At 37.7% G+C, this 26606-nt stretch overlaps 1 protein-coding gene across 4 annotated transcripts in view; it reads right to left on the bottom strand.

Annotated features, from left to right (window-relative positions):
* The window catches only part of TACC2 (transforming acidic coiled-coil containing protein 2), a 213406-nt gene that overhangs the window by 120957 nt on the left and 65843 nt on the right, over positions 1–26606 (bottom strand). For all 4 annotated transcript variants that reach the window (XM_044665637.1, XM_044665638.1, XM_044665639.1 and 1 more), the window contains one exon: positions 15303–15437. In XM_044665637.1, the coding sequence (XP_044521572.1) occupies positions 15303–15437 (135 nt within the window). The remainder of the gene's footprint in view (positions 1–15302; positions 15438–26606) is intronic.

Below are 26606 nucleotides of genomic sequence, written 5' to 3'. Positions count from 1 at the left end.
GAACTTAAGAGATCTGGGTTCAAGGCCTGTCAGGCTCTGCCTGTATAGGTGTGTGATCTCAGACACATTACTTAGCTTCATTTTGTCTCAGTTTCCTTAAATATGATGAGAAATTGAATTATCTCCAAGATCCCTGTCAGATCTGGCACTATGGTGCCATGATTCTAACTGTAAGAAACTAAGAGAGACTGAGATTGGGAAAGAACCTTGTCATCAAATCATGGGATCACAGCTTTAGAGGCTATCTAATACAATCCCTTCCTTTACAGATGAGGAAACTGAGGTCCAGAGTGGCTAATTGAGTCTAAGGTCACGTAATAAAGGACAGAGGTAAAACTCTGATTAGAGTCTTCTAAACTCCAGTCAGTAATCTAACCACAGCATCACAATTCTTCTCCATCTTCACTTAAACATTTTGAAGAAGAGGAAGCTAAAATTCCCAAAGTCGAAGAAAGTTGCCCAAGATCACCCAGTAATAACAGAGAAAAGATCTGCACCTGGGTCTTAAGATTCCACATTCAGTGCTCTTTCCAATGAACTATGCTGAATTCCACCTCTTATCTTCAATGTCCTCTTCTGAAAAAGGGGAAGGAGGTTAGATGATGATTTCTAAAATTCTTCTGCCAATTCAATGATCCAGGACAGTTCTGAGGGACTTATGATAAAGAATGCTATTCACTTCCAGAGAAAGAACTGTTGGAGTCAGAATGCAGATAAAAGCTTACAATTTTTCATTGTTTATTTGGGTTTATGTGTTGGGGTTTTGGTTTTATAAAATTACTCATTTACAAAAATGAACAATATGGAAATATGTTTTGCATGATAATGCAGGTATAACCTAGATTGAATCACCTGCCAGCACAGAGGGGGAAGATAAACAAGAGAGGGAGATAAGTTCGATCATATAACTTGGGAAAACTTGTGTGAAATTTGTTATTACATGTAATTGGTTAAAAAATTTTTAATTTAAATATTTAAAAAAAATTTAAAGAAAGAAAAAAATAAAGTCCTTCTGCCAACCCCAACAAATGCAAGATTCCCCATGAAATTTCCAGTTGCTTCTAGGGCACCCCAGTTAACTCTGGTCCCAGATTTCCCCCAATCAGAACCAGTTCAAATAAACTACACTCAACTAATCTCCATATCTAATAGAAAACATCCTACCTTGATGTGCCACCAAGGAAGGAAGTTTCCACCAGCCTCTGAGCAAATGCCCAAAGGAAAGAGTGACCTCAGCTAAGACTGCCTCCAGCTGTTATAAAGATGCTTCTTCTGGTGGGAAAGTCCCTTTAGGCCAGAATCTGTGGTCTGTCCCTGTTTCAGCTGTGGGGTGTAGCAGTCTCAGTAGTCCTCATGCTAATGCCTTATAGCCACACCCCCAAATGCTAATAATCTGAGGGATTTTGTTAAATATTCCCAAGAGAAGTCAGAATTAATTCAACCAGGAAAGAGATGCCTGTTAGATAAATTGGGGCTCTTTGACAGGCTTCTAGAGAGAATTTTTAACCCTATCCTAGCTTTAGCCTTCCTTCTAGTTTTTCTATTCTCTCTCCTAAAAGCCCACCTACCACCTTCCTTTCTTTTCTTTAGAGACTCAATCTTGGCTTGCCTCCAAATACCACTTCAAAAAAGAATGTCCTGGCTACAAAGAATTGTGGCTTGGTCCCAAGCTTCTATCTTCTAAAGATATGTTTTTCCTAAGTGCATGGTTATCTCAAATAGATTGCTTGGCTTCTGAGATGGCCAGGTCCATGCTGGGTACTAGCACTATTAATAGCTTATGTCTGAATGGCAACTTAGAGTTTACAAAGTACTTTCCTTACCGCAATCCTGGGAGAATGGCAAGGTACAGATATATTTCTCTCCTCCAAACACACAGACACATCCTAATTTTCAGGTGGAAATATTAGTATTATATATCTCTAAATGCAGAAGGGATCTTAGAGGCTAACAAGTCTAACCCTCTTATTTTAGAGATGAAAATCAAGTCCGGGAAGGTTAAGTGTTTTACACAAGGTCCCACAGGTAGTGTTAAAGGTAGAATTGAAACCCAGATCTTGACTCCACAGACAGAGAGCTTTCTACTATAATAGATACTGAAACTGAAGCTCAGAGAGAAAGTGATTTGCCCAGGTCACCCAGCTGTTAAGTGTTGAAGTTGGAAGTCAGCTAAGTGGTACAGTGGGTTGTAAAGTCAGGAAGACCCGAGTTCCAATCTGGGTCTGCTTCAGCTTCCTCCACTTGTAAAATGTAAAACTGTAAAATAATAGCTCCTATGGCAGCTAATGGATAGAATGGTCCTGGAGCCAGGAAGCCTCATTTTCCTGAGTTTGAATCTGATCTCTGACACTTAATAGCTGTGTGACCCTGGGTCAGTCCCTACTACTCTCAACTCTTTCTGTCTCAGTTTCCTCATCTGCAAAATGAACTAGAGAAGGAGATGACAAACCATTCTGGTATCTTTCCCAAGATAACCACAAATGGGGTCACAAAGAATAGTGATTGAAACAACAGCACCTAAACTTCTGGGGGCAAATCACTTACCCCAACTATAAAATGGAGATAATAATGGCACCTTCAATTATTCCTGTTGCTACAATCATGTCTCTCCTATCCTGCCAATGATGGCACCCAAGATAATATATGTATAACCCAGATTAAATCACTTGCCAGCTCTGGGGCAGGGAGGGAAGAAGGAAGGGAAACAAACTGGATCATATAACTTTAGGAAACTTATGTGCAATGTTATTAATTTTTTTAAGATAAAAAAATAAAAAAATAATGGCACCCAAGGTTGTTGGGAGGATTCAGTAAGATAATATTTGTAAAACAATCAGCACAGTGTCTGGCAAATAGTAGGTGCTTAATAAGTGCCTGTTCCCCTTCAGATTATTGTTCTTGTCTATACTATACCATACTATTAGGCAACACATAAAAACCTAAACTATGAACCAAAAACATTTCCCATAAGATACTGGAAAGAAAAAAAAAGGGCTCTGGACTACACTATTAACTCATTGATTTCCAAATTACTGTTTTAATTAATGTCAAAGTAGATGCTGTGACCATTCCCCATTTTGAAGTGTTGAATCCCTCCAAAACAGTGCCCTGAATGTAGCACATTCTCAACAAATATTTATGGAATGAATGAATGGAAACCAAGTGTTTTTTGGTTTGGGGACTGTGTCAAACGAAAGAGATGAATCTGTGATCCTGGGAGTTTGTCCCTTCAGGTGATGATGCTTGGTTACAAAGGCAAGGATAAAGGCATACAGCTTGATACTAGCAAAGCTGTCTTCAGGGAGTAAGGAGCAAAACTTTACTTTTCTCTTATCAATAACTTAGGACAGAATATATAAACAAGAGTTAGTAAAGAACAGAGGAAACAGCACTAGCTCTGGAGTAACAGAATCTCACCTCTGACAGTATTTGTGAGACCTTAAGCAAGTCATTTACTTCTGTGGATCTGTTTCCTCATCTGTAAAATGACTGAGTTGGATAACATGGCCTCTGAGATCCCTTCCCTGCTCAAAATCTATGAGCCAGTGATTCCCAGTAACCCAGGAAAAAGGCAAATCACAAGCAGAACTATATAATATACCACCAAAGAATAAAAATGTTCCAAAACAGACAGGAAGGTCCTAATTGCTCCACTTATATTCATATTACTCATAACTTCACACTCCTGAGAGCACAAGTCACTGGCTCATGTCTTGCTTTAATGATATCAATTGCACCCATTTGGACACTGATGTGATTGCTAAAGATACCTCTGTCCAACTACTGATGGTGAAAAATCCCATAAGGGGAATATTCTAGTGATACTTGTCTTCCTTGGTACCTCTGCAAAGTCCAGTACACAGAGGGATCATCTAAAATTAATATTGTATTAGTTTCCTTCCTTTACTTTGGAATTCACTTTTCTTGCCACTCTTAAAGTTGACTCATTTTATGAATGCCTCATCATCTCTTTTCAGTACCTTCAGGTGAGCCTATGAATTCAAAGGAATATGCCTGTCTTAGAAGAAAAGTAGAAGTTGCAGGATAATATCTATTCCCCCTTTAAATATGGGAAAATGGAGAATAGACACTTCCTATCCCTTATGCTCTCACCCATGTATGCAGTAACACTATATTTGATCTTGAGATATTCACTGTCCTTTAATAACTTTATTTTTGTAATTAAAATGGGTGTTTCACCTTTGGGTACTAATCCTTTAATTAGGATATATACTACTGCCCTCTGGGGGGGCAGGCATCTTGCTTTATTTGGCCTATTGGTCTAAACCAGTATTCTCAAGCTATATCTTAACCTCAAAGACAGGTGATAAACCAAGAAAAGGGAGAGAATATAGGTGGTATCAAAAGCAAAATGCAGGATTTGTTTCCAATGCAAACATTCCCTCCACATTAACACTCCTTCTGTTAAACAAGCTTCCCAATCTCTTCCTTCTGAGCCTGGTCTCAGCCCCTGTCCCAGAGTAACTATATCCCAAACACTATGGGGTACCCATAGCTGTAGCTATGCAGGTACCCCTGAGAAAATCTAGACACCTTTCCAAGGCATATCCATTCACTGTTGCCCAGATCACCTGTTGGCTCCGCAAGGGGTGGGGCATGCAAGTTCTATGCTCCTAGAAAGTGATCAGTAAGAATAACTCCATTCCTTCTCATTTGGGGTGGGATAGAGCAAGTCTCAAGAGAATGAGCAGGCAAGAGAATGTAACCTGCATCCCTATTTTCATTACATTCTCCTTGCCACAAAATATTCTAAATACAAGTTAAATAAGATTTGGCACACAGGTTTATAGTGATTTCCTGATGTGACAGACAGATACTCAACAGGAAAATTGTGAGGACCTTTAAAGAAAAGAAACCCGTGAAAGAATCCATAATGAAATGTAACACCCCCAGGAAAGATAAATGTGTTAATTGCCAATTAAGAGACCAGCCACAGACACCAAAAATCACAGAATCTCAGCATTGGAGGGTCCTCAAAGGCTACCTGAGAACACTCTCTGTAACATTCATGACCAGTGATCAAGCATCCTCTAACTAAAGACACTGTTTTCCACTTAGAGAGGTAGAACCTGCTCTCTCCTATGACTACCTCTTATACTCCTGGATAGCTATATATAAAAAGTTTTATATTGTGCCAAAATCTCTCTGCAACCTCTATCCATTATTCTTAATTGTCACCTCTGTCATGAGCCCATCAAATAAGGCCCTTACCTGCATGACAATCTTTGAAATACCAACTCTCATGTCCCACTTCCATTTTTTTTTCTCTTCTCCATGCTAAACACTTCAGTTCCTTCCACCATTCTTCACCTGGTAGAGCCTCTAGAACTCTCAAAATCATAATGCATTCCTCTGGACATGACCTAGTTTTGTCAAATGGTAGATAAACCACTGAAATAGAGTGCCCAGAAGTAGACAAACATACTACAGTTGACTGGCTAGAGCAGAATCTATTGTGCAATTGCACATCTTTTATTCTGGATAAGCAATTTCTCAAAATATATGGTAGTCCACAATCGTTTTAGCTTTTTAGGTTAACATATTTAACTATTTCTTTATACTGAACTTTCATTCCACAAAAACTTTGAGACCTTTTTTCATACAAATTGTCTAATAGTGTTCACCTTGTCCCAGACCTATCTATTTATACAATTGATTTTTTAAAATTCTAGTGTACTTGGACCTATTACATTTCAGCTTATTCAATTTGGCCCATTATTTTAGCCTATCAAGAATTCCAGCTCCTTGCTCAGTTACATACTATGTTAACTTCTCTCCCAGCTTTATGTTGTCTGCAAATTTTACAAACAAGCCATCTTATTGAAATCCAGGTACACTAAATATGTGGCATCCTTATAATCTACTCATCTAATCATCCTATCAGAAAAGGAAATAGAGTTATCCTGGCATGTGACCTGTGGCTCCTAGGGATCAGCACTTTCCTTTCTAAATGTGCACAAACCACTTTTAAAATACAAGTGCTAGCATTCTGCTAGGAATAGAAGTCAAGGTCAACAGCTTTTGCACAGCTGGAAAATCTCAACCTCTTCACTCTCCTGGAAAATAAGGACAATATTTTGGTCTCCATTTCTTCTTCAGCCCCATTCCTATTCTTCATGGGCTTAGTTTTCTTTGTTTGGTTGTTTTTGCCAAGTAAGGAGCTCAGCAATCACATCCACTAGTCTATTCAGTTTACTAGGATGCACTATATCCAGACTGGATGACTTTCACTCAATGAGGGCAGCTAGATGCTCTCTCACTATTTTTTATTTTGAGCTTTTCCCAAAAAAATGGCATGCCTTGGACAAACAGTCCACACAGGATGACAGGTAAATACCTGGGCCCAACATTTCATTAACCTTTGCAGGAAGAAAAAAATCAGGTAACGTTGAGCCTGACAGAAGCTTTAGAGATCATCATTAAGAAAACTGTATTGATTTGTGTTTTGCCCTCTTTTTTGGCTTGTCCAGTTGCTCCCCCCTCCCCGCCCCTTGCCTGCAATGCCTTTCCTTCTCACTCCTCATAAAATCTCCAGCTTTCTTTGAAGCATCACTCAAGTGCTTCTTCCTAAAAAGTCACTTCCTATGTTCTTTCCCTCCTGTAGTTATTTTAAAACACTCTCTATTTACTCATATGTACGCATGTTGTATTCCCTCCCTCAGCAGAATGTGGGTTTCTTAAGGGCACATATAGTTTCATTTGTCTTTATATCATCAGCTCCTTGCATATTATAGATATTTAGTAATTTTTTGTTGAATTTGAAGTAAATCCAGTCCAGCTCTTTCATTTTACTAGAGGTGGAAGAAATCCCAAAGAGGTGAACTTATCAAGTCACTTAGTAAATAAAGGTAGCATGTGCTCCTCTTGAGTTGGGAGAGTGTTTTTGTTTTCCTTTTCGCTCCCAGGGCTTAGCCCAGTGCCTGGCACATAATAAGCTTTGTTTTGTCATTATTCAGTATTGTCTCTCTTTGTGACCCATTCAAAGTTATCTTGGCAAAGATGCTGGACTAATTTGCCATTTCCTTCTCCAGCTCATTTTACAGATGAAGAAACTGGGGCAAATAGGATTAAGTGACTTTCCCAAGGTCACACAGTTAGTGTCTGAGATCAGAGTCAAACTCAGGAATATGAGTCTTCCTGACTCCAGACCCAGCACTCTATCCACTACATCACCTAGCTGTCATAGGTGCTATTTTATAGCTGAAGAAACTGAGGCAGATAATTAACTTGCCCACTGGGAAGTAAGATTTATTATCTCCACTTTCCAGGTTTAGAAACTGAGGCAGAGACTTGCCCAAAGGCACATAGCTAGTGTCTGAGGCTAGACAGGAACTCAGGTCTTCCTGACAGCAACCACCTAGCTGCCTATAATAAGATCTTATTGGCTAAATGACCAACATCTTGTTGATCTGGTTTCATATATCAACTTAGCTACTCATTACCTAGGCCTCAGTTTTGTCATCTATAAAATGAGGGAGTTAGACCAGATTATCAAAAAGATCATTTTTAAGTCTAAATCATTTAATCCTATGATACCAATAACCTCTCCAAATTATTCCACCAACCTACAAGACTCCTAGTTGGATAGCACTGTTTACAAAACCTTAGGAAAATCAATATATTCTAAGTCAACAAGGAACTCTGAAATCTGACATTGAAGAGCATTTTCTCTGTCTCATTAAAATGGTAATATTGCACAATGTATTAATTAGTTCTCTGTCATATAACAGCTGGGATAAGACTAAGACAATGATTAAAACATCATTTATGTAAATACATTCTGACATGGATTAGACCCTATAGTTCCCCATTCCATGATCTATGAATAAATATTTCAAGCCTACCTAATGCAGACATTTCATGTGGTCATTAAAAGTGGCGTCATAAGAAGGTAGTCATATACAAAAGGCTTGGTCTTGAATCTCAATTCCAGTATTTACTAGCATTGACATCACTGGAAAGTCATTAGACCTTTCTGAGTCAGTTTTTTCATCTGTAAAATGAGGAATGACATTTGTCCTGCCTTCCTCACAAAACTATTGCACAGACATTGTTTTGTAAACATGTAAAGTACTAGAGAAACATGAATCTCATTATATTATTATCTAATTCATCTCATCTTTTTCAGGGGGCTTCAGATAGAAACAATCTGGAGACAAGGTGCTATCCTATTACTTAAAAGTATTTAACCTTCTGTTAATTAGTGGATAAAAGAACTTTTCTGTAATTGAATTAAAGTTTTGCTATGTATACTCATATTCAGTCATATCCAACTCTCTGTGACCCCATTTGGCGTTTTCATCTCAAGGATATTTGGAGTGGCTTGTCATTTTCTTCTCCAACTCATTTTACAAATGAAGAAACTAAGATAAACAGGTATAAGTGATTTGGTGATGGTCACACAGGTAGTATGTGTTTGAGGCCAGATTTGAATTTAGACAGGTGGGTCTTTCTGACTTCAGAATCTATAGGTTTTCTGAAAGCAGCTTCAGGATAACTTCTGAAAGGTATATAATTAAAATTTGTTATTCTATGATCAAGGACACATGACAAAACCAGTGGAAATGTGCGTCAGCCATGGGTGGGGGGAGTGCGGGGGGTGAAGGGGAAAGTAGGAGCATGAATCATGTAACCATGTTAAAAATGATTATTAATAAATGTTTAAATTTTTAAAAAATTTGTTATTCTAAAAACTACAATCCCCACCAAAACTACAATTCCCAGCAAAACTACAATTCTCAGAACCCCTCACTTCCTGTTGTTACCTGCTGAGGTAGACAGGATATTAATTCGGTGGAGGTCTGTCTCGCATCTCTCCTTTCCTGTCGGTGGCTTTGGTGAAGAGGGCATTTTGAGCAGGCAGAAAACTTAGTCATATGGTTCTATTTTGTTAGATAATAAACTTTATAAATATAATACTTCAAGCATTCAACTTTAATTTTAATCTTACATTTATCGTGGCCATAAGTAGGGTTGAGAAACCCTTAATTCTCTCTTAATAGATAAGTTTGAAAAGAAACCACATTTCTCTTGCCACAGCATTTCACACACCCCCAACCCCATTCCAGGGAACTCTCTTCAGAGCTGCTGATCCTGCTTCCTGCTGCTAATTCCCTGGATGGTCCCAGCTGCCTGCTCCTGCTTGGAAAGTATAATATCCCTCTTTCCCTTATATTGCCAACTGAGGGCTTGCTCACTGCTTGCCTTGGAAGTCCAGGTGTGTTTCCCTTAGGCAATCCCTCTTAACTCCCTGTCCAAGTGGCAGGGGAAGCAAGCTGCTCCCTAGCATTTTACCCTTAAGGGGAAGGAAGGTTACTCTTCCAAACAGGAAGTAGAATTGCAAGCAGGGCTCACACTATGAAAGAGCAGTGCATTTCCTATCTCAAAAAGCTTCCAGTTTTAGGATGTCTTTTCCTCCTACTGTTCTGGCTGCACTGGTCTTTGCGATTGCGAGGAGAGATTCATCTCCATATACCCCCTTGTTCTGGCCTGCCCAGTCTCTACAATACATCCGATATGGGATTCCTCCACACTATGTTCAGCTCAGAGTTCTCCCTCACTATGGGAGATCCCAGAGGTGTGACAAGAGGAAACTAAATGAATAATGATTCTGGGGAAGGGAAGGAACCTTAAAGAGTCTGGAGGTGAAATTTTTAAGCCTTTGCAGACTCCATTGTTTTATGGAAGTCTCTGTATAGGAATTGGAAAAAAGGACTCTTGAATTCAGTGCATGTATCCTGTCACATATATTGTACTTGCTGATTGCTTATTTTAGGGGTTTTTTTTTGTTTGTTAAGTTCTGTTACACTGAATCATTTTAAGCTACTGTGTTTTGGCTATTAACTATATATTCAGTTGCACACTTTCCCCTATGCCTGGACTGGAGAAGATACCATTGTAAAAGTACCTTTGAGTTGTTTGTAACAAGAACTAAGGGTTCATTTAGTAGCTGAAGTGAAGTGCTGTAGCATTATTATATCCCCACCTCCGCATTTATAAAAATGTAATGGATAAGACATATAAAGGTATGCCTTTTATGGCTGTTACAGTTTCATACCAGAGAAGCTGGGAAAATTTTCCTAGGGAAAATTCCTTCCTTCCTAGGGAGTCTGGAGGGCTCCAAAAAGGGAGCATTTTCCCATGAAGTCTAAGTAGCTTTTGGATGATTTTTAACCCTTCAGCTTAATCTTCACCAAAATGATCTAGATTCTTGGTGGCAAAAGTTTTTCTTGAATTAGCTGCTATACTACTGTTTTTTTTAAAAAACTGTTTTCTTAGTGAAAATTAATGTATTCTGAGATGACCTGGGTGTTGATCAACATCCCCTTTAGGGAGGATAATATTTTCACAAAAATCCAAGATTTAAAACCTTTGTTTGAGAAAAATTCCAAGTTAAGAAACTTGCTACCTCCTAGAATCCAGGAAGTGAACTACTTGGAGAAGTCACCGTGGAGATGCCTGTAGAAACCTCACACTACATCGAAAGATCCAGAATGAACTTTGGGTTGTAGAGAAATTGAACTATGGGGGGTTTGTAACACATTTATCTTGTATATATACTCTTATGCTGAAGGGGACTGCCCCCTAATTGGCTTTTTGTCAATGCACCTAGAATCATTGGTTTTGTTCTCTTTCCTTTTTACCCCCAAATTATTGTAATTTATAAGTTGGTTATGTTTACAAGATTCATTGGGGAGACTAGTCTTCCAAAGGATCTGAGGGGGGATTGTGTAATTAAAATCTGTTACCCTAAAAACTACACTCCCCAGCAAAACTATGATTCTCAGAACCCCACTCACTTCCTGTCATTATGTGCTGACATAGACAGGATATAAATGGGGTGGAGTTCTTGGTCTAGCTCTCTTTTCCTTCTTGTCAGCAGCTTTAGCGGATTGGGGAATTTCTGAACAGGAAGAAAACTTAGTCATGTGGTTCTATTTTGTCAGACAATAAACTTTATAAAATATAATACTTCAAGTATTGAAAATTAATTTTAAATCTTACAAAGGCAGGATAGCAGGTTGATATGTACCCCATCCTGATCTGACCTGATTTCTTCACTATATCTCTCTGAATTGAGAGTTTTTAATTCTGTGTCATTTGGAGATTATAGGTATTTATTATAGTTAGAGCTACTAAAAGTATTGTTTTCAAATTATTATTGATCAGCATTGTGTCTGGGTGATTGTGGACAATAATTCCCACTATAATGATATTCTAGCTCCCACATGGTTTAATTAATTCTCAAAAATATTCTGAGAACTATATTTGCTATTAGTTTATTAGCATGCTTCTGATGCATAATTTTGGCCAATTGGTTGTGTTCTGCTAGACGTTTTGTAGTTGCAATATTTTTGCCATCAACAGCAATATCCTACAAAGTTTCTATCATCTCTTTATAGGCTCTGCATTATTCTGTAAGTCTAGGAGACTTCAGGATAATTTTCCTTTACTTTCTTATGGAAATTACCTGGTCCTGAATTGCTAGCATAAAGTCACTGGTTTCCATAGTCACATTTGCATGATTTTGTCATTTGTCAACACTCTTAATTATTGTTGATATTATTATTTCTTCCAGGACTATTTTAAATCCCTGCCAATCCCCCTCTACCTTTGCTTTGTTAATAATAATAATAATAATAATAATAATAATAATAATAATAATAATAATAATAATGATAATGATAATGATAATACCTCACTCATATGGAACTTCACATTTACAAGAAACTTTATGTGCCTAACCTTATTTAATAAATTTCTGAGTTCTCCTCTTAAGCTAAGAAATCCTATTAACCTAAGTCTTCCTATTAAAATAAAAAAACTATTTTGGATATATAATTCACCTGCAGAAAGAAGAGGGAATCACAACCTGGGAACTTCAAGAATTGTATTTGTTATTTGGTTTCTTTGACTCAAACATTTTATTCCCATTCATGTGGAAATACTCTTTAGCCATTTTGTCAGAAGGACCTAGTGTGCCAGAAAAGGAAAATGGCTAGACTTTTCTATCTAATAAAGGGAGGCCCTTGGATCTCCTTTTCCTTCATTTCTTTCCACCAGATGTTCTTGTCTGACTTCATTCTGTTACAAGAGGTCAAGCCAATTTCTCTGGTCTAGCAATAATTAATTTACTTTCTTCCCTTCTGAGCAGAAATGATAGAATAATGGCAACAAGCCACATAGTGGCCATCTTACATTTCTCAACACATCTGAGTCCCTTGAGGTGCTCAACTGTTAATCATTCCCAGAGGTGAGTTATCTTTCTCCTGAGATGTGATTTGGCTTCAGTCACATTTGATTCAGAAGGCATGGCGACTTGAACTCTCTTTCTCTTTACTATATAACTCCCCCACCTCCCTCTGTGCCACATCTGTTTTTTCTGAATCTTATAAGTCTTGTGGCCTAATGAATATCAGTTATCATAGAGGGGGAGTGTGAAAATTCCTGGAGAAAAGCCCAAATTTCAGCTCAAAATATGGAATGATGTCATGATTTCTGCAGCAGATATTGGATTGACTAAAATGTATGGGCTTGTTGGTGACAGGAAGTCACTGGGGATAGCTATGCATCACAACATCTGCTGATTCTGTATAAAGACTCACCCGGAGCTCAGAGAGGCAGGATAAATGCCTTCATCCTCCCAAAGAAGGGAAAGGAAAGAAATAAACTTCAGCAGCCCTTATACAGATGATGCAAGAAAAAGTTGCTATACCCCCAAAGGGGCAAATATTGGCTTGAAACTTGAACTGATCTAGAATGAATCATCAAGATCATAAACACCAATGAGGTCCATAGCCTTCCCATTGCCCTGGTGAATAATGAAAGTTTCAGTGAAATGAATTCACCTCCTCACATGTTAAAAAAAAAATCTACTTTGAAAACTTCATGAGCACCACAAGAAGGTAAAAATAAAAGGGCCATTTGGAATAAAAGGTCAAGGATTAGGGCTTCTGATAATTCAGAGTTGGCACTATGATGTTGCAGATGGTAACAACATAGAAAGCTGGAATCAAGAGATATTACCACAAGCACATCAACTAGACCAGTGAAATTGCACTAGTTTTAGAATGTGGGAAGCCCTGATTTCTGTCACCACAGGGGCTAAAATAAATGGGATACTTAGGTTAGGTATAGTGTCTCTAGAAGTCTTATGTCAATAGTGAGTAGATGTAGGCTTCAAGTTTCCTCATGTATAAAATGAAGACATTATACTAGGTGAGCTCTGAATTCCAAGCCAACTCTGACAGTCTATTATATTGTGATCTAAGATTTATAAGTTTTATCACTTGTGGTAAGAACAATTTATTAAATTCCTCCTCCACCACCACCACTACCACCCAACTCCTCCCACCACAATGCACATTCATTTTTCCTTAAAAGGTATTTGAGTAGCTCAGTGGTTTGAGAGTCAGGTCTAGAGACGGGAGGTCCTAGGTTCAAATCTGGCCTCAGACACTTCTCAGCTGTGTGACCCTAGGCAAGTCACTTGACCCCCATTGCCCACCCTTACCACTCTTCCACCTATGAGAAAATACACCGAAGTACAAGGGTTTTAAAAAAATCAAAATTAGTTAGAGCTAGAAGAAAAAATAAAAAAGGTATTGAGACAATCCCTGACATTTGAATGGCTCAAGGGACTAAAGGTGCAGATTATTGATGTTACTTTCTCATTGCCTGACTACAAGGCAACAGGAAGAGCTGAAACGGTTCTATGATGCTTGGCTGGTAGAAAATGATGGGTAAACTAGGCAAGGAAGCTTCATTAAGCTGAACTTAGTTATCACGCTGCTCTAATTGAGTAGATTTTTTGTTAGCTATTGAGTGACCTATGAGTATCTCATTTTAATTCAACACACGGAACCTAAACTATAAGCATGCAAGCTTCTTTACTCCACTAAATAAAGTGCCAAAATTTAGACTAGACGGTACATAAATCAGCACAGAATCTGAAAGCTAGAAGGACATCCAGTCTCCATGATACCTCTAACAAGTCATCATCCATCCAGGCTACCCTCAAAGAGTTCAAGTGACGACAGACCCACTGTTCTGAAGAAGGCCCATTCCACTTTTGGACAGCTCTAATTGTTAGGTGTTATTCCTTATAAAGAAGTGCTTCAGCAATTTCAACTCACTATTTCTCATTTTGTCTTCTCAAATCAGACAAAACAATACTAGCCCTTGAGCAGAGTTCAATAGTTCCTTCTTGATGCCTCACACCACTCTGGTTATATAATAAAAGCTCATTAAGTTAAGATAACTGAATTGGTGAACATGAACTATAGTTTGTAGGTAGCCAATATCTTTTTAATTAATACATAATCCTGAAGAACCATGTGTAAAGTAAGCTGAACAATTAATTTTTCTATAATACCCAGGCCACATTCCTGCTTCAGGACCTTTGCTTACATTGCTTGCCCCCATCTGAAACATTCTCTCTTCCTCTCTACCGGTCCAAACCTTAGCCATCCTTCAAGACCTAACTCAAGTCCCATCTCCTCCATAAATACCTTCCTGACCAAACCAGCCCACAATGATGACCTCTTCTGACTATCTATATCATTCATGTTCTGTATTATTCATGGGATGCTTAACAAATACTGCCTTGTGACACTTCTGGTATTTTTGTTCCTTGGCTGTTATTTAATCTTTCCTGTGTCTGTCCCCTGACAGATCATAATCTCTTCAGGGACAAGGCTTGGGATTCTCTCTATCCACTCACACCTAGCTTGATGCTATTCATATAGAGGACATTCAATAAACATTGGTTTAAATTTGAACTTGAAACTAAGCTAATAAAGAGTTCTCCAGAAGAACTCCTTATGGGACCCTACTTCGACGAATTCAATGATTCATAATTACCATATTCTATTCATTTTAAGAAATATTTGTTGAGTGTCTAATATGCACAAGGCATCCTGAGAGATGTCACAGGAAGATGAAATTTGCCTTCAAGTTTATAATAAGTTCTCAATTATTTTACATGTAAATGATGGATTTTATTCTTTTTTCTATCGTTCATTTTGAACACTCTATGAAAATGGGACTCAGAGAGCAAAGCCCAATTATCACACATTCTGAGCCCAAAGAGATGAAATCTGAGACTATATTTGCCACACTGAGCATCACACCCAGAGAAATTGGTGCCTGCTGCCCAGAGTCACAGTGAAATGCCTTCATTTGGTAAAAAGGAAAACAGAATTTCTGCTTTAGCCTTTTTCATCTTTAGTTTTGTAAGGTTCTGCTGAGAGGTCAGCTCCTAGGCACACTTGGCAAAATACCTTTTTAAGTCCTTCTTCAGATCTTGGCTTTGAGAAGCTGGTGATACTGTATCATTGGCTGGGGTGGGAGCCAAATGTAAGTCCTCAGAGGATGAGGGAACAATGTTCTCACAGGTTGCTATTGCCCTGGAGGTCCTATAAAAACAATGGAAGAATTATTTTGAATGGAAGTCTTGTTTCTTAATGGCCATATTCATAAAACTTTACTAAACTGCCCTGCTCCTCCCTGAAAAAGGCTATTTAAAGAAACAGTACTGTTATGCTATTCCCTGGAAATCCTGTTTTTGAGCAGTGGAAAATACAACTTCAGACACAATTAGATGGCATAGTGGATAATGACATTGGAAGTTAGGAAGATCTGAGTTCTAATCCTGTCTTAGTCAATTACTACTTGTATGAACCTGATCAAATCACTTAACTCTTCTGTACCTCAATTTCCTTGTTTTTTAAATGGAGGGATAGGGATTTGGTGACCTCTAAGGTTCCTTTCTAGTCATAAATCTATGATCTTATAAACTAATGTTATGCTGCCACTACCAAATTTAATCCCTTGTTGTAAAAAACCAAAACCCAATCTGGCATTTCTTTCACTCAAGAAGTTTTGATATTCAAGAGACTGTAATGTATTAGTATTATTTTAAATATAACACAAAAGTCCATGCAGTGAAATAAGAACTTTAATAACCATGGATTCAATTCAATAAACATTTATTAGGTTCCTATTAGAGACAAACCATTATGCTTATTTCTGTGGATAAAATACAATTCATGTCTCAAGGATCTTATAATATAAGGGAGTGGTGGAGGAAGAAAAGTAAAGAAGCAACTATAATACAAGGAATAGGGAAATCAGAGCTTTCCAAAGTAGCATGGGGAGGTCATGAGCCTTTACTAAAGATTTTCATCCAAAGGCTAAAGGAACCCTTGTCTGAGATGCTATAAAATAAATTCAAGTCCTGAACAGGTAGAAATTGGACTGGATGGACTCTGCCAACCCTTGCAACTGTGAGATTCCATGCATAAGCCCGAGAAAGACCCAGGGAAAAGGAGCTATAAGAAATTTGGAAAGGGAAGATGATCCCTAAGGATGTCCCCTAGAATGGCTAAATAGTTTTAGATCCTGGAAAAGTGAATGAAGTACATTGATGCACTCATAGGATATATGCCCCCTTTTCTGGAAGGATTACTACTCCAAAGCACAGAGCATGAAAATGAGATTTTAAAGGATGCTTAGAGCTGATGTCAAAAGGATGTTTTAATGAAAGACTGTCCTCTACTGGACAGTCATGGTAACTGCTAAGTGTTCAGGTAGCAATCAGGAGGGACTTATCCCTTATAAAGTTTTTTGGAAATGCTCTTGGTTTAGCTAGAGAAGGGTAGAGAATAACACATGATCCAACAACTTGAAAATATGCCCTCAAAAGCCAAGGGAGCAAAATCCCTGTTTTGTAACTTAAAAGCAGTTTTAATTTCCCCAAATCAGCAAAAACAAGAATGCCATGTCTATTCGGAGACAAAATTGTAAACAGTTTGTAGCCAAGTGGGCCAGCAAGGAATTTGATTTCTGAACCTCAGTCCAGCTGTCCAAACGAACTGGGAGACAGAAAAAGGAAGAGAAGCTGTGGGCTTTACAGTGAGTCGGTGGATCTAAAATGAAATGACTCAGCAGTTGAGGTTTCTGAAAAATGCCTCTCCTCCCAAGTTTCCACACCTGTTGACTGTTTCCAAACAGCAAATAATTAAGGATGGCTACATTTTTTTTCCTTCTTTCCTTCTTTCCTTCCTTCCTTCCTTCCTTCCTTCTTACCCTTCCTTTCTTTCTTATTGTTTCTTTCAAAAATTGAGTTGTGTTGGTGTTTCAAAGTTATAAAGATCCCACTGTAAGACTAGTCTGAGATCATCATAAGAGGAGAAGCAAAGATAGACTTTGAAGGGCTCAATCAAGGAGAACCTCATTATTTTATAGACGAAAAACTGAGATCCAGAAACTTACCAATCAATTGTGTAGTCTTAAGCAATTTATTCTAGCTTTGGGCCCACTGGCAAAGTCTATATATTCTTCAAGGGTCTTTCTAGCTGCTCTGAGATGCTACAGTTAAATGTTTTCTCTTAAGGCCACCAAGCTAGTTGGGGAAAACCTATATCCCAGGCCCGTTCTTAGTCCCAAGATCTTTCCAAAGTGGCACAGCAGACTATGGCACAGGATCTGGCATATGCTTAATAAATGTTTGCTAATTTGGAGAAAAAAAAGAAAGCATAGGAGGAGTCAGGAGCAATCATTTCCCCCCTGAGAACAGGGCAACTGAGGGGCAGGGGGAACAGGTTTCTTTAACAAATAAAATACTTTTGAAAATTCATAAAGATAAAATGTGAAAAATGTATTTTGAAACAAAATAAAACATTAATAAATCAGACCCCAAAAGATAGTGTTATAGTCCATAGAGAGCTGGCCTCAGAATCAAGAAGTTCTTGGTTCCATTGTGCCTCTGACACACACTGGCTCTCTGACCCTTGGCTAGTCACTTAATTTCTTACCCTCTGCCTCCCACTCCACCCTCACCCCAAATCCTGGCAACCTTCAAAAACTCTAATTTACAGAGAAAATGCCACAATTTGTGTTGAACAGAGAAAGCTCCTCACCAAGGGCTTTCTACCACCAATGATAGCCCAAGACCTCACATATTTGGCCTCTATAAACATCTGGAGGTTGGTTGGGCTAGAATCTACCTTGAAAGGAGAAAAGGTTATGCTAAACAATTAAGAGCTAATATGGTGGGGGGTTAAACTAGGAGAATTACTTTAGAAGTACATATAAATAATGGATAAACTGAGAGTGAGGAGGATGAATTAGTAAACAGAAAGTTGAGCTTGGAATCAGGAAGACATGGGTTCAAATTCCACTTCTGACACATTGCTATTTGATTCTGGTCCAGTCACTTAACCTTTCAGTGCCTTAGGCAACCTCCTAGGATTTATCTCCTAAGTCACAAAAAGGTTGTAGTCTGCTTCCACCATTAAAGTCCCTGCAAAGATGTTGAGGGAAATCAGAAATTTGTAGCACATCAATCCGAAGAATTTGCTAATTAAAAGCTATTTTCACTTATTTACTCAACAAACATTTATCCTAGGCATCTAGGGATTAAAGTGAGAATCCTGGTTTCCCTTATTTCACATACTTAAAAGTAATCAAATCACATGCTTTTAGGAGCACTGTACCATAAAGATGCCTCACTAATTCAAACAGGACTTATCTCCTTTGCCCCTTCTGCCCCAACTGTCACTTTGAATAAATAAAATCTGATTCCACTCACTAAACATCTAGGAATTGTGTGTTTCTTTTGGTTTAAGGTACACAATCTCAAAGTAAATTTCTGAGATTGCATCTTAGAAAAGAACGACAGGTAAAGAGAGAAAATCCACATTAGTATCAAGAGAGAAAGAAAAATAACAAAAATGCCAGCCCTGCAAACACTAGGGGGAAATGCATGAGGCAAAGGAAATACCTATTAACCTACTGGCAGCTCCACTAAAGACAACATGATGAAGTCGCTCTAACATTGTACATGTACATGTTCCCGAAGACTTGAGTGTTAAGAGGAGAGAGAAGCCCAGCCAGCTAAATCAATGGTCTTCACCACACCGAGTAACAATCACTAAAATCTCCCACCCATGTAGTTGTAACATAAGTTACTTCCAACTTTTAACTCCTGTTTTCTCCTCTGCTAGGCTTCCTACCCTAGGAGAAGCTGTGAGTCCTAGATGAGTCACTGAAGTCTCCCAGAGGGCATCCCAGCCAACAGTCCCTCTCTCCATCCTTCCATCTTGTTATCCATGGAATTCTCCACAGCCACACCCTTCCTGCTCTGCATTACATTAGCTCAATGGGTCTAAACAAATCACTCAACAGTTAAGAATAGTAAATCCCCATTCTTCTCTCCTCCCAACCTCCCACCCATCTGGCTCCTCCTTCCTGTAGCATTAATTAATAATTGTCAGGCTCAATAAGATTTGGAAAAGCAGAGTGACTCAACACACCAGGGCTCTTAACTGAACCTCAAAAAGGTAAAGTAAAATAGAAAAACAAAAACCCTACGAAGTAGGGAACATCTGCCAAGAAGAAAAAAGCCCAGACTGATATTGTTCTTTAGGTGTTTTATTTATTTTTTATGGAATTTTTTTTAAACCCTTACCTTCCATCTTAGAATAAATACCATGTATTGGTTCTAAGGCAGAAGAGTGGTAAGGGCTAGGCAATGGGGGTTAAGTGATTTGCCCAGAGTCACACAGCTAGGAAGTGTCTGAGGCCAGATTCAAGGTGTTTTATTTCTGTAACTCTTCTATCCCTTTGTACACTTTAAGTTTCTCTAAGGTAAACATGACAAGTTCTTCATGGTGCTCTAAAGACCTACAGACTCAGCAAATGTTCCTGACCAGAGTAGCTCGACTAGTAAGAAGGAAATGAAGATAACTTATATGTGGTCCAAATTGTCCTCAGTGACCTGATTATGTCACTCATTGACCAATCTTTGTCAACTGTATTGTAAAGGTTAGTTGGCCTATTAAGCTCCAGGTAACCTTTGTTTTTAGTTACCTACAGTATCACTTGGCAAGTCCCCTTCCAGCCTGGCTGGATTTTCTATGCTATGTGACCCCAGGCAAGTCACTTAACCCCAGTTTGCCTCAGTTTCTCTAACTGTAAAATGGGGAAAACAATAGCACCTATCTCTCGTGGTTTTTGTGAGGATGAAATGAAATAAAATGCTTCACACAGTACCTGGCACATATTAAGTGCTATAAAAATGTTAGCTATTAGCTAGGGCTTACCTGGATTGATACTCTGGTCATTAGACAAAGGACCTTTCTCGCAGAGACACAGAAGCTTTTAAAAGTGGCTTCAAAGGCTGAGGCTATGCTAGTGTTCATTATAGATTCTAGCCCCTGTTCCCCCAGCCCCACCCAGCCGACATCATCCCTAAAGGATGATGAAAACTTAATGGAAAATCCTAAGAGGAATTCTAGGGGAAAGATCTAGAACTAAAGATCCATCAAGAAAAAGTGGCCATGACAACTAAAACGTAGAAATCTAATATTTAGTATGTCCAAATTATGCAAAACAAATTAGGACCTACAAACTAGTAATGCTTATCTCTCCTGTTTTAGAGTATTTACTTTAAAATGTGTACATTTCAGTGGGCAGGCACCAAGAAAGGACAACTACTTGGAAATTATTTCAAAGGGTTGGGGAAAGGCTTTCCACTACCCTTCCCCAAACCTAGGCTCCCTGGTTGGCTCACTGATTTCTGAAATTTCTTCAGTGGTACAAAAAATTTTGATTATCTAATGAGAGATCACATTTAAAATGTACATATTCTGGCTTAAATCATCTCTAAGGTGCAAATGACTAATATTGAATCCTTGTTCAAAAGCAAATTTGAATTGAGAGAGCACTGGATGTAAAAGGAAAGGCTCAGAAACCAGCCAAAGATAATCTTTTTCCTTTGTATCTGCATCACCTTACTCACTTCTCAAAAATTAACTCAAAATCTACTTGCTATGTGAATTGTTTCCCAGCCACCTTAACTTATAGTGAATGTCTTGCCTCCTCTGAAATCCTCTAATAATAATAAACAGATAGCATTTATGTAGCACTTTAAGGTTTGCAAAGCATCCTAAAATATCTCCTTTTACTTACGAATACCCTGTAAGACATTATTATTATCCCCATTTTACAGATGAGAAAACAGAGAAATATAGGTGGTAACTTGCCCAGAGTCATATACTATTATTTGTCTGAGGCTGGATTTGACTTCATGTCTTCCTAACTCCAGATCCAGTGTTCTAAACACTGTACCATCTTCTAGACATCCTATATGCCTTCTCACGTGTTAGTTATATGCTGTTTTCTATTCTTAATTACCTTTGTGCGTCCTATCTCATCTTCTATAGCAGTTTCTCAAAGCATAACTTTCACATGGGAGGCTCTCAATACTTATTTAGAAGAGGAGAGGAGGAAGAAAAATAAAAGAAAGAAACAAGGCAGAATCAGGCTTAGTCACATTAGAGAAATGTGTGAACTTCCTAACTCTGCCTTAGGCTAGTGGCATTTCATAAGCCTAAAAAAGGAATAGTGTCTTTGTGATCCTATCTTGCAAACTCAGAGTACAGCATCATTTGCCTTCAGGATGGTGAGTAAGGCTTCCTTTTCCTTTTCTGTACAGCTAATTCTTCCCTGTTTATTATGTGTGGATGCAGTAATGTGAACATATCATTGTATGCCTACAGATTACTAAAGTACAAGTGATGGGAGTATGTATATGTTTGTATATATGCAGACAGAGATAGCCATTGATATATATGTGTGTATATACACACATATATCTATGTGTGTATATATATAAATGTGGAACAAAAAAGATGTCCAATTCTTTGATTCCCTTCCCATCTCCAGGTTAGGGAAGTTTATAATAATCTATTTACTCTTGTGCAAAGCTCGGTTGCAGAAAGGGTTATTGAAATTTTCAGTAAAGAGTACCACCTCTTTGGGCTGATTGATTCATTCACAGGAGGGATTATATTAGCTTATTCCTATAAGCTAAAAACAAAGTTAGGGGTTGAAGCTGAAAAATCCAAAACTTTCATAAAGCTGGGGCACTGCTGATTTAACTTTGGGCAACTCACTTCCTTTTGCAGGGCCCCAGTTCCTACCTCTGTAAAATGTGTGGGTTAGAAAAGATATCTAAGGCCCCTTCTATTTCTGACATTCTAGGATTCTAAATGAATGCCTGAAAAAAAGAGTTTACCAATTTTATTGATATAATCCATTTCAAATAGGAATGGCAAAGAAATTTAGTTCAGTTGGGTTGTTGTATGTGTTTGAATGTGAACTTTTAAAAAAACTTATTTAGGATCTTTGGAAAGAAATCAAAGAAAGAGAAAAGGAAGAGAAAAAAGAGGAGGGGGGGAAATGGGAGAGGGAGAAACAGTTTGGGGAGGGGAAAAAGGAGAGAGGGAAGAAAGGGGAGTGGGGAGAGAGAGAGAGAGAGAGAGAGAGAGAGAGAGAGAGCGCGAGAGAGCGAGAGAGCGAGAGAGCGAGAGAGCACTTTCAATGTTGGAAGTCATTAAGCCACAGATTCTTACACATGTAACCTCCAGAGTAGGTGAGTGACTTTCAAGAGAAAGTTTTCCCAGCAGTTGTTTGGGTTCTATTTGAGAACAACACAAGTCCAACTGTAGTGATATACTGTCAACAACTGGTGTTCTTTTGTTCTCTGTACAAAGGCTTTTGAGTATTTCTTGGCAGATCTTACAGGGAACTGATTGCTAATTTCATTTCAGAGACTGGCTAGAGTTGCCAAACTAAGCCTCTGTCCAAGGACAAACACTAGACTGACCTAAGGGGCGAGTATTAGACTATCTCCATAGGGAGAGATAACTGCCCCTGAGGTGGAAACTTAATATATAATTCCTTTATGGGACAGATGGAGTGACAGTGTCTTATCTTCTGTTTCACATCACTATCTGGAAGATATTTAGCATAATGGGCTTTCCTCAGAGGCTGCCTATTTTTTTCCTTTCCAAGTGCACCCGATCACAAAATCATTTGAGCCATAACTAAGCTCAAATTAGTAGTAAGAATGTATGTTGCAAGAAAAAAAAATGCTTTGAAACAGAAGATTTGAGGAGCTGTAGGCCCATCAATGACGAGCACTGGGCAAATGGTCCAAGGAGATTTAGAATTTAATTAAACTCTCCCGGGAGATCTGTAATATCAGAGCAGCTAGGACTCAGAAGAGCTGCCTTTGAAAGACTCTGAATGGGAAATCAGAACGTATGCTGAGACAGTAATAAATTGGATCAAATGCTGTGCAATGAAACTTTTTAAAGTAAATTTAGCTGACTCCCATATCACTAGTAGGATACACAGCTGTACATATACAAGTGTCTGTGTATACAGGAGAAAATTACATGATATGTGCTCAATTCTCTCAAATATTTGCTGGTAGGTTGTCCCCAAATATTTGCTTGTAGGTTATTCCCAACAATTTCTTATTCCAAGCTAGCTTCCTAATTCTCACATCCCATACAGAACCTCTTTGGGCTATATTCCTCTGCCCCCAAATAACAAGGAAAAATAATTTTAATTGTAGCTTCATTCAAACATAATAAGAAAAATGTGACCTCCAAAAGAAAAAAAAATACTGAAGACTCAATACTCCAAATGACTAATGAATCATCCATTTTTGTCTCTTCCTTCCGCTAAACAAATACTATCACTTATTTGTTAGTGTTTATTGTGTACAAAAGATTATCCAGGGACACAAAAGAAAAGCATGGAGTCCCTGATATCAAAGAATTTATCATCTATTTGGGGAGCAGGAAATTTGTACATATAAACTATCTAGACAGATCAATTACAAAGCAAAACAGAAAGAGTATGAAGCAAGTCAGACCCTTCTAGTTCCAAAAATCTTTAAATATAAGTCAATGAAGCATGGTCAGGATAATCAGGATTCCAGTGTTTTGTATAAATAAAAAGCATACCTCATGTTATCCAGGATTTCTGAGAAACAACAAATCAATTATTTTGGGGCAAACAATATTAATTTTAAAATTTACTAAACAAATTAGCTAAAGAAAACTTGTGGTGGCTTCTCCTGTAAAATGAATTATTATCAAATTTCTGTTTTGTAAATTCTAATTTTGGTATTCTATTTTCTTAAAAGTAGCAGGTGTAATAGACAGTACCAAGACACATCAAGAAGACTTGCTTTCAAATCTTGACTAACACTTAAAAGCTGTCTGGCTATGATCAAGTCATAACCTCCCTTGGGCTTCAGTTCTTCGTCTGTAAAACATGTCAATCTTGATGACTTCAAAGGTTCCATCTAGCTATAAATCTTTGTTCCTATGACTTCCAAGTGCCTTATGCAATTCCCTAGGACTTATCTCCTTACTCAGAAATCTGTTGCCATCTATGTTGGGGAAGGGAGGGAGTTTCCACACAAGGAATTCCCTATACTTCTTAAACAACAGATTCTTAGAGTATTCTTGAAATAAAGCAACCCCCGATGATTATACGATCTCATGTGTGTGGCAAGCAAATCCCAAAACCACATCAAGATACAAGAAAACAGTGTAATCTAATTGACTTGGTGGTGATGGGCAAACCAAGAAGTCAGAAACCAGCCTGATTTCTCAGAGCAATGGCTTCTGTAAGCTTTGATCTCTTTCCCAGAGTTTAAATTCTACAACCTGCTCAGTATATATGTACTTTTTCGGCAAGGCTTTGATACAATATAATAGCTGATCCAGCTACTTTGGAGTAAGTCAGAGAGCTCATCTTCAGATCAAAAGATCAATCAACAGACATTCATTTTATTATGTGTGTTTATATATTTATGTATATGTATACAAGTATACATATATACACATGTGTGCATGTATATATACATTCATATATACATATATAGAAATATATAATCCATATATCTATTCATTTATTAATAAAATATTTCTTAAGGGCTTACTCTGTGCCAAGCACTATGCTAAGTAAGTCCTGATGATACAAAAAGAGGCAAAAAATAGCCCCTGCCTTCAAGGAGATTACAATCTTGTACATACCTATAACATTTATTTTAATATGTATATGTATGTATATATGTCTAATATGTAGATATTCAATATATGTATGTACTTTGGGGAGAGGTGAGGGAGAGACAGAGAGTGTATGTATATGTGTATGCTCACATTTACCAAAATTTATTAGCTGTTAAGGGGAATTGGGGGAGGATGTGGAGTAGTGAACAGGAAATCATCATTTAACTGCATGGAAATAAATGAGATAAAAGTAAATCATGATTCCAAAGATTTACATTAGGAGATCATTGGGTAAGATATTTTCAGAATCTTGTGTGAAGATCCTGAGACCAATATCTAAACCAGGTGGGGTATTTCAAGCTCCTCTTATTAACAAATTCTGAAGTTAGATGTGTAGATATCTTAAGGCAATATGGTCTGATTTTCCCTGTGAAGGAACATCATCTTTGATGTTCTGCTCAGGTCATCAATAATAAAGAAGGATATTCATCAAAACTTGTTTGATTTTATTTGAAAATCATTTTCTATGGGAGAATCAGAAGTCATCTTCCCTTTATTCAGTAAAAACAAATCCTGAAAGGGGCAGGCAGAAGGAGCACAAAGCACACACCCCCATTACCCTTTAACAAAGGAAAATCTGAGAGAGAAAAGAGAGATGAGGGAAGAAGAAACAATAGTAGTTATTTTTTTCCTTCAAGAAATTTCTGTACTAAAAAAAATTTCTGCCATTAAGGCAGTTACAAATTTTTAAATAGGCCTTTACCAAATCATTTTTTAAACCTAAATAATTTCTAATCAGAATTACTCTTTCATAGGTTTCCAACAAAGTGAGGTAAATGTTAAATGATGCTGGAAGGCAAAAATCATTCAGTCTTTGTTCATTCTCCCACCATGAATTTCTTTCTTTTCATTACATTGACCTTCCCTACCCCCCAATCATATAACCTATTCTTTCTACTGTGACATATGTAAAGTACTTCATGAACCTCATGCTATATAAATGATAGCTATTATTAATTTTAATTTCTTCCCTCATTTTATTTTTTCCATTAAATGTAAAATTTTTAACATTTCTTTTTTCCCAAAAGTTTGTGTTCAAAATTCTCTCTTTCTCCTTCCCCTCTCCACTCCTTGAGAAGACAAGTAATTTGATACAGATTATACATGTTCAGTCATTCAAAACATATTTCCATATAGCCATGTTGCAAAAGAAAACACAGACCAAAAAAGAAAAATGAAGTTTTAAAAGTATGTTTTGAACTATATTCAGATTTCATCCATTCTTTCTCTGGAGGTAGGAAGTATTTTTTATCATAAATTCTTCAAATTGTTTCAGATCACTGTATTGCTGAAAATAGCTAAGTCATCCACAGATGATCCTCATAAAATATTCCTGTTATTTTGTACCATGTTCTGCTGGTTCTGCTCACTTCACTTTGTATCAATTACATAAATCTTTCTATGTTTTCCTGAAAGCATCGTGTCTGTCATTTCTTATAGCACAGTAGCATTCTATCACAATCACATATCACAATTTGTTTCGCTGTTCCTCAATTGATAAGCATCTCTTCAACTTCTAATTCTTTGCCACCACAAATATTATTAATTATTAGAGTAAATAATTCTTCAGCTCCCATTCTTTTGACAGGAAAGCAAAACAAATGAGTCTTAAAAAATGAAAGTCAATACTTTGCCATTTGCTTCTGC

This window comes from Gracilinanus agilis, chromosome 2, assembly GCF_016433145.1.
Source record: "Gracilinanus agilis isolate LMUSP501 chromosome 2, AgileGrace, whole genome shotgun sequence".
NCBI lineage: Eukaryota > Metazoa > Chordata > Mammalia > Didelphimorphia > Didelphidae > Gracilinanus > Gracilinanus agilis.
The sequence above is the reverse complement of the archived record's forward strand: the minus strand, read 5'-3'. Positions and strand labels throughout refer to the sequence as shown.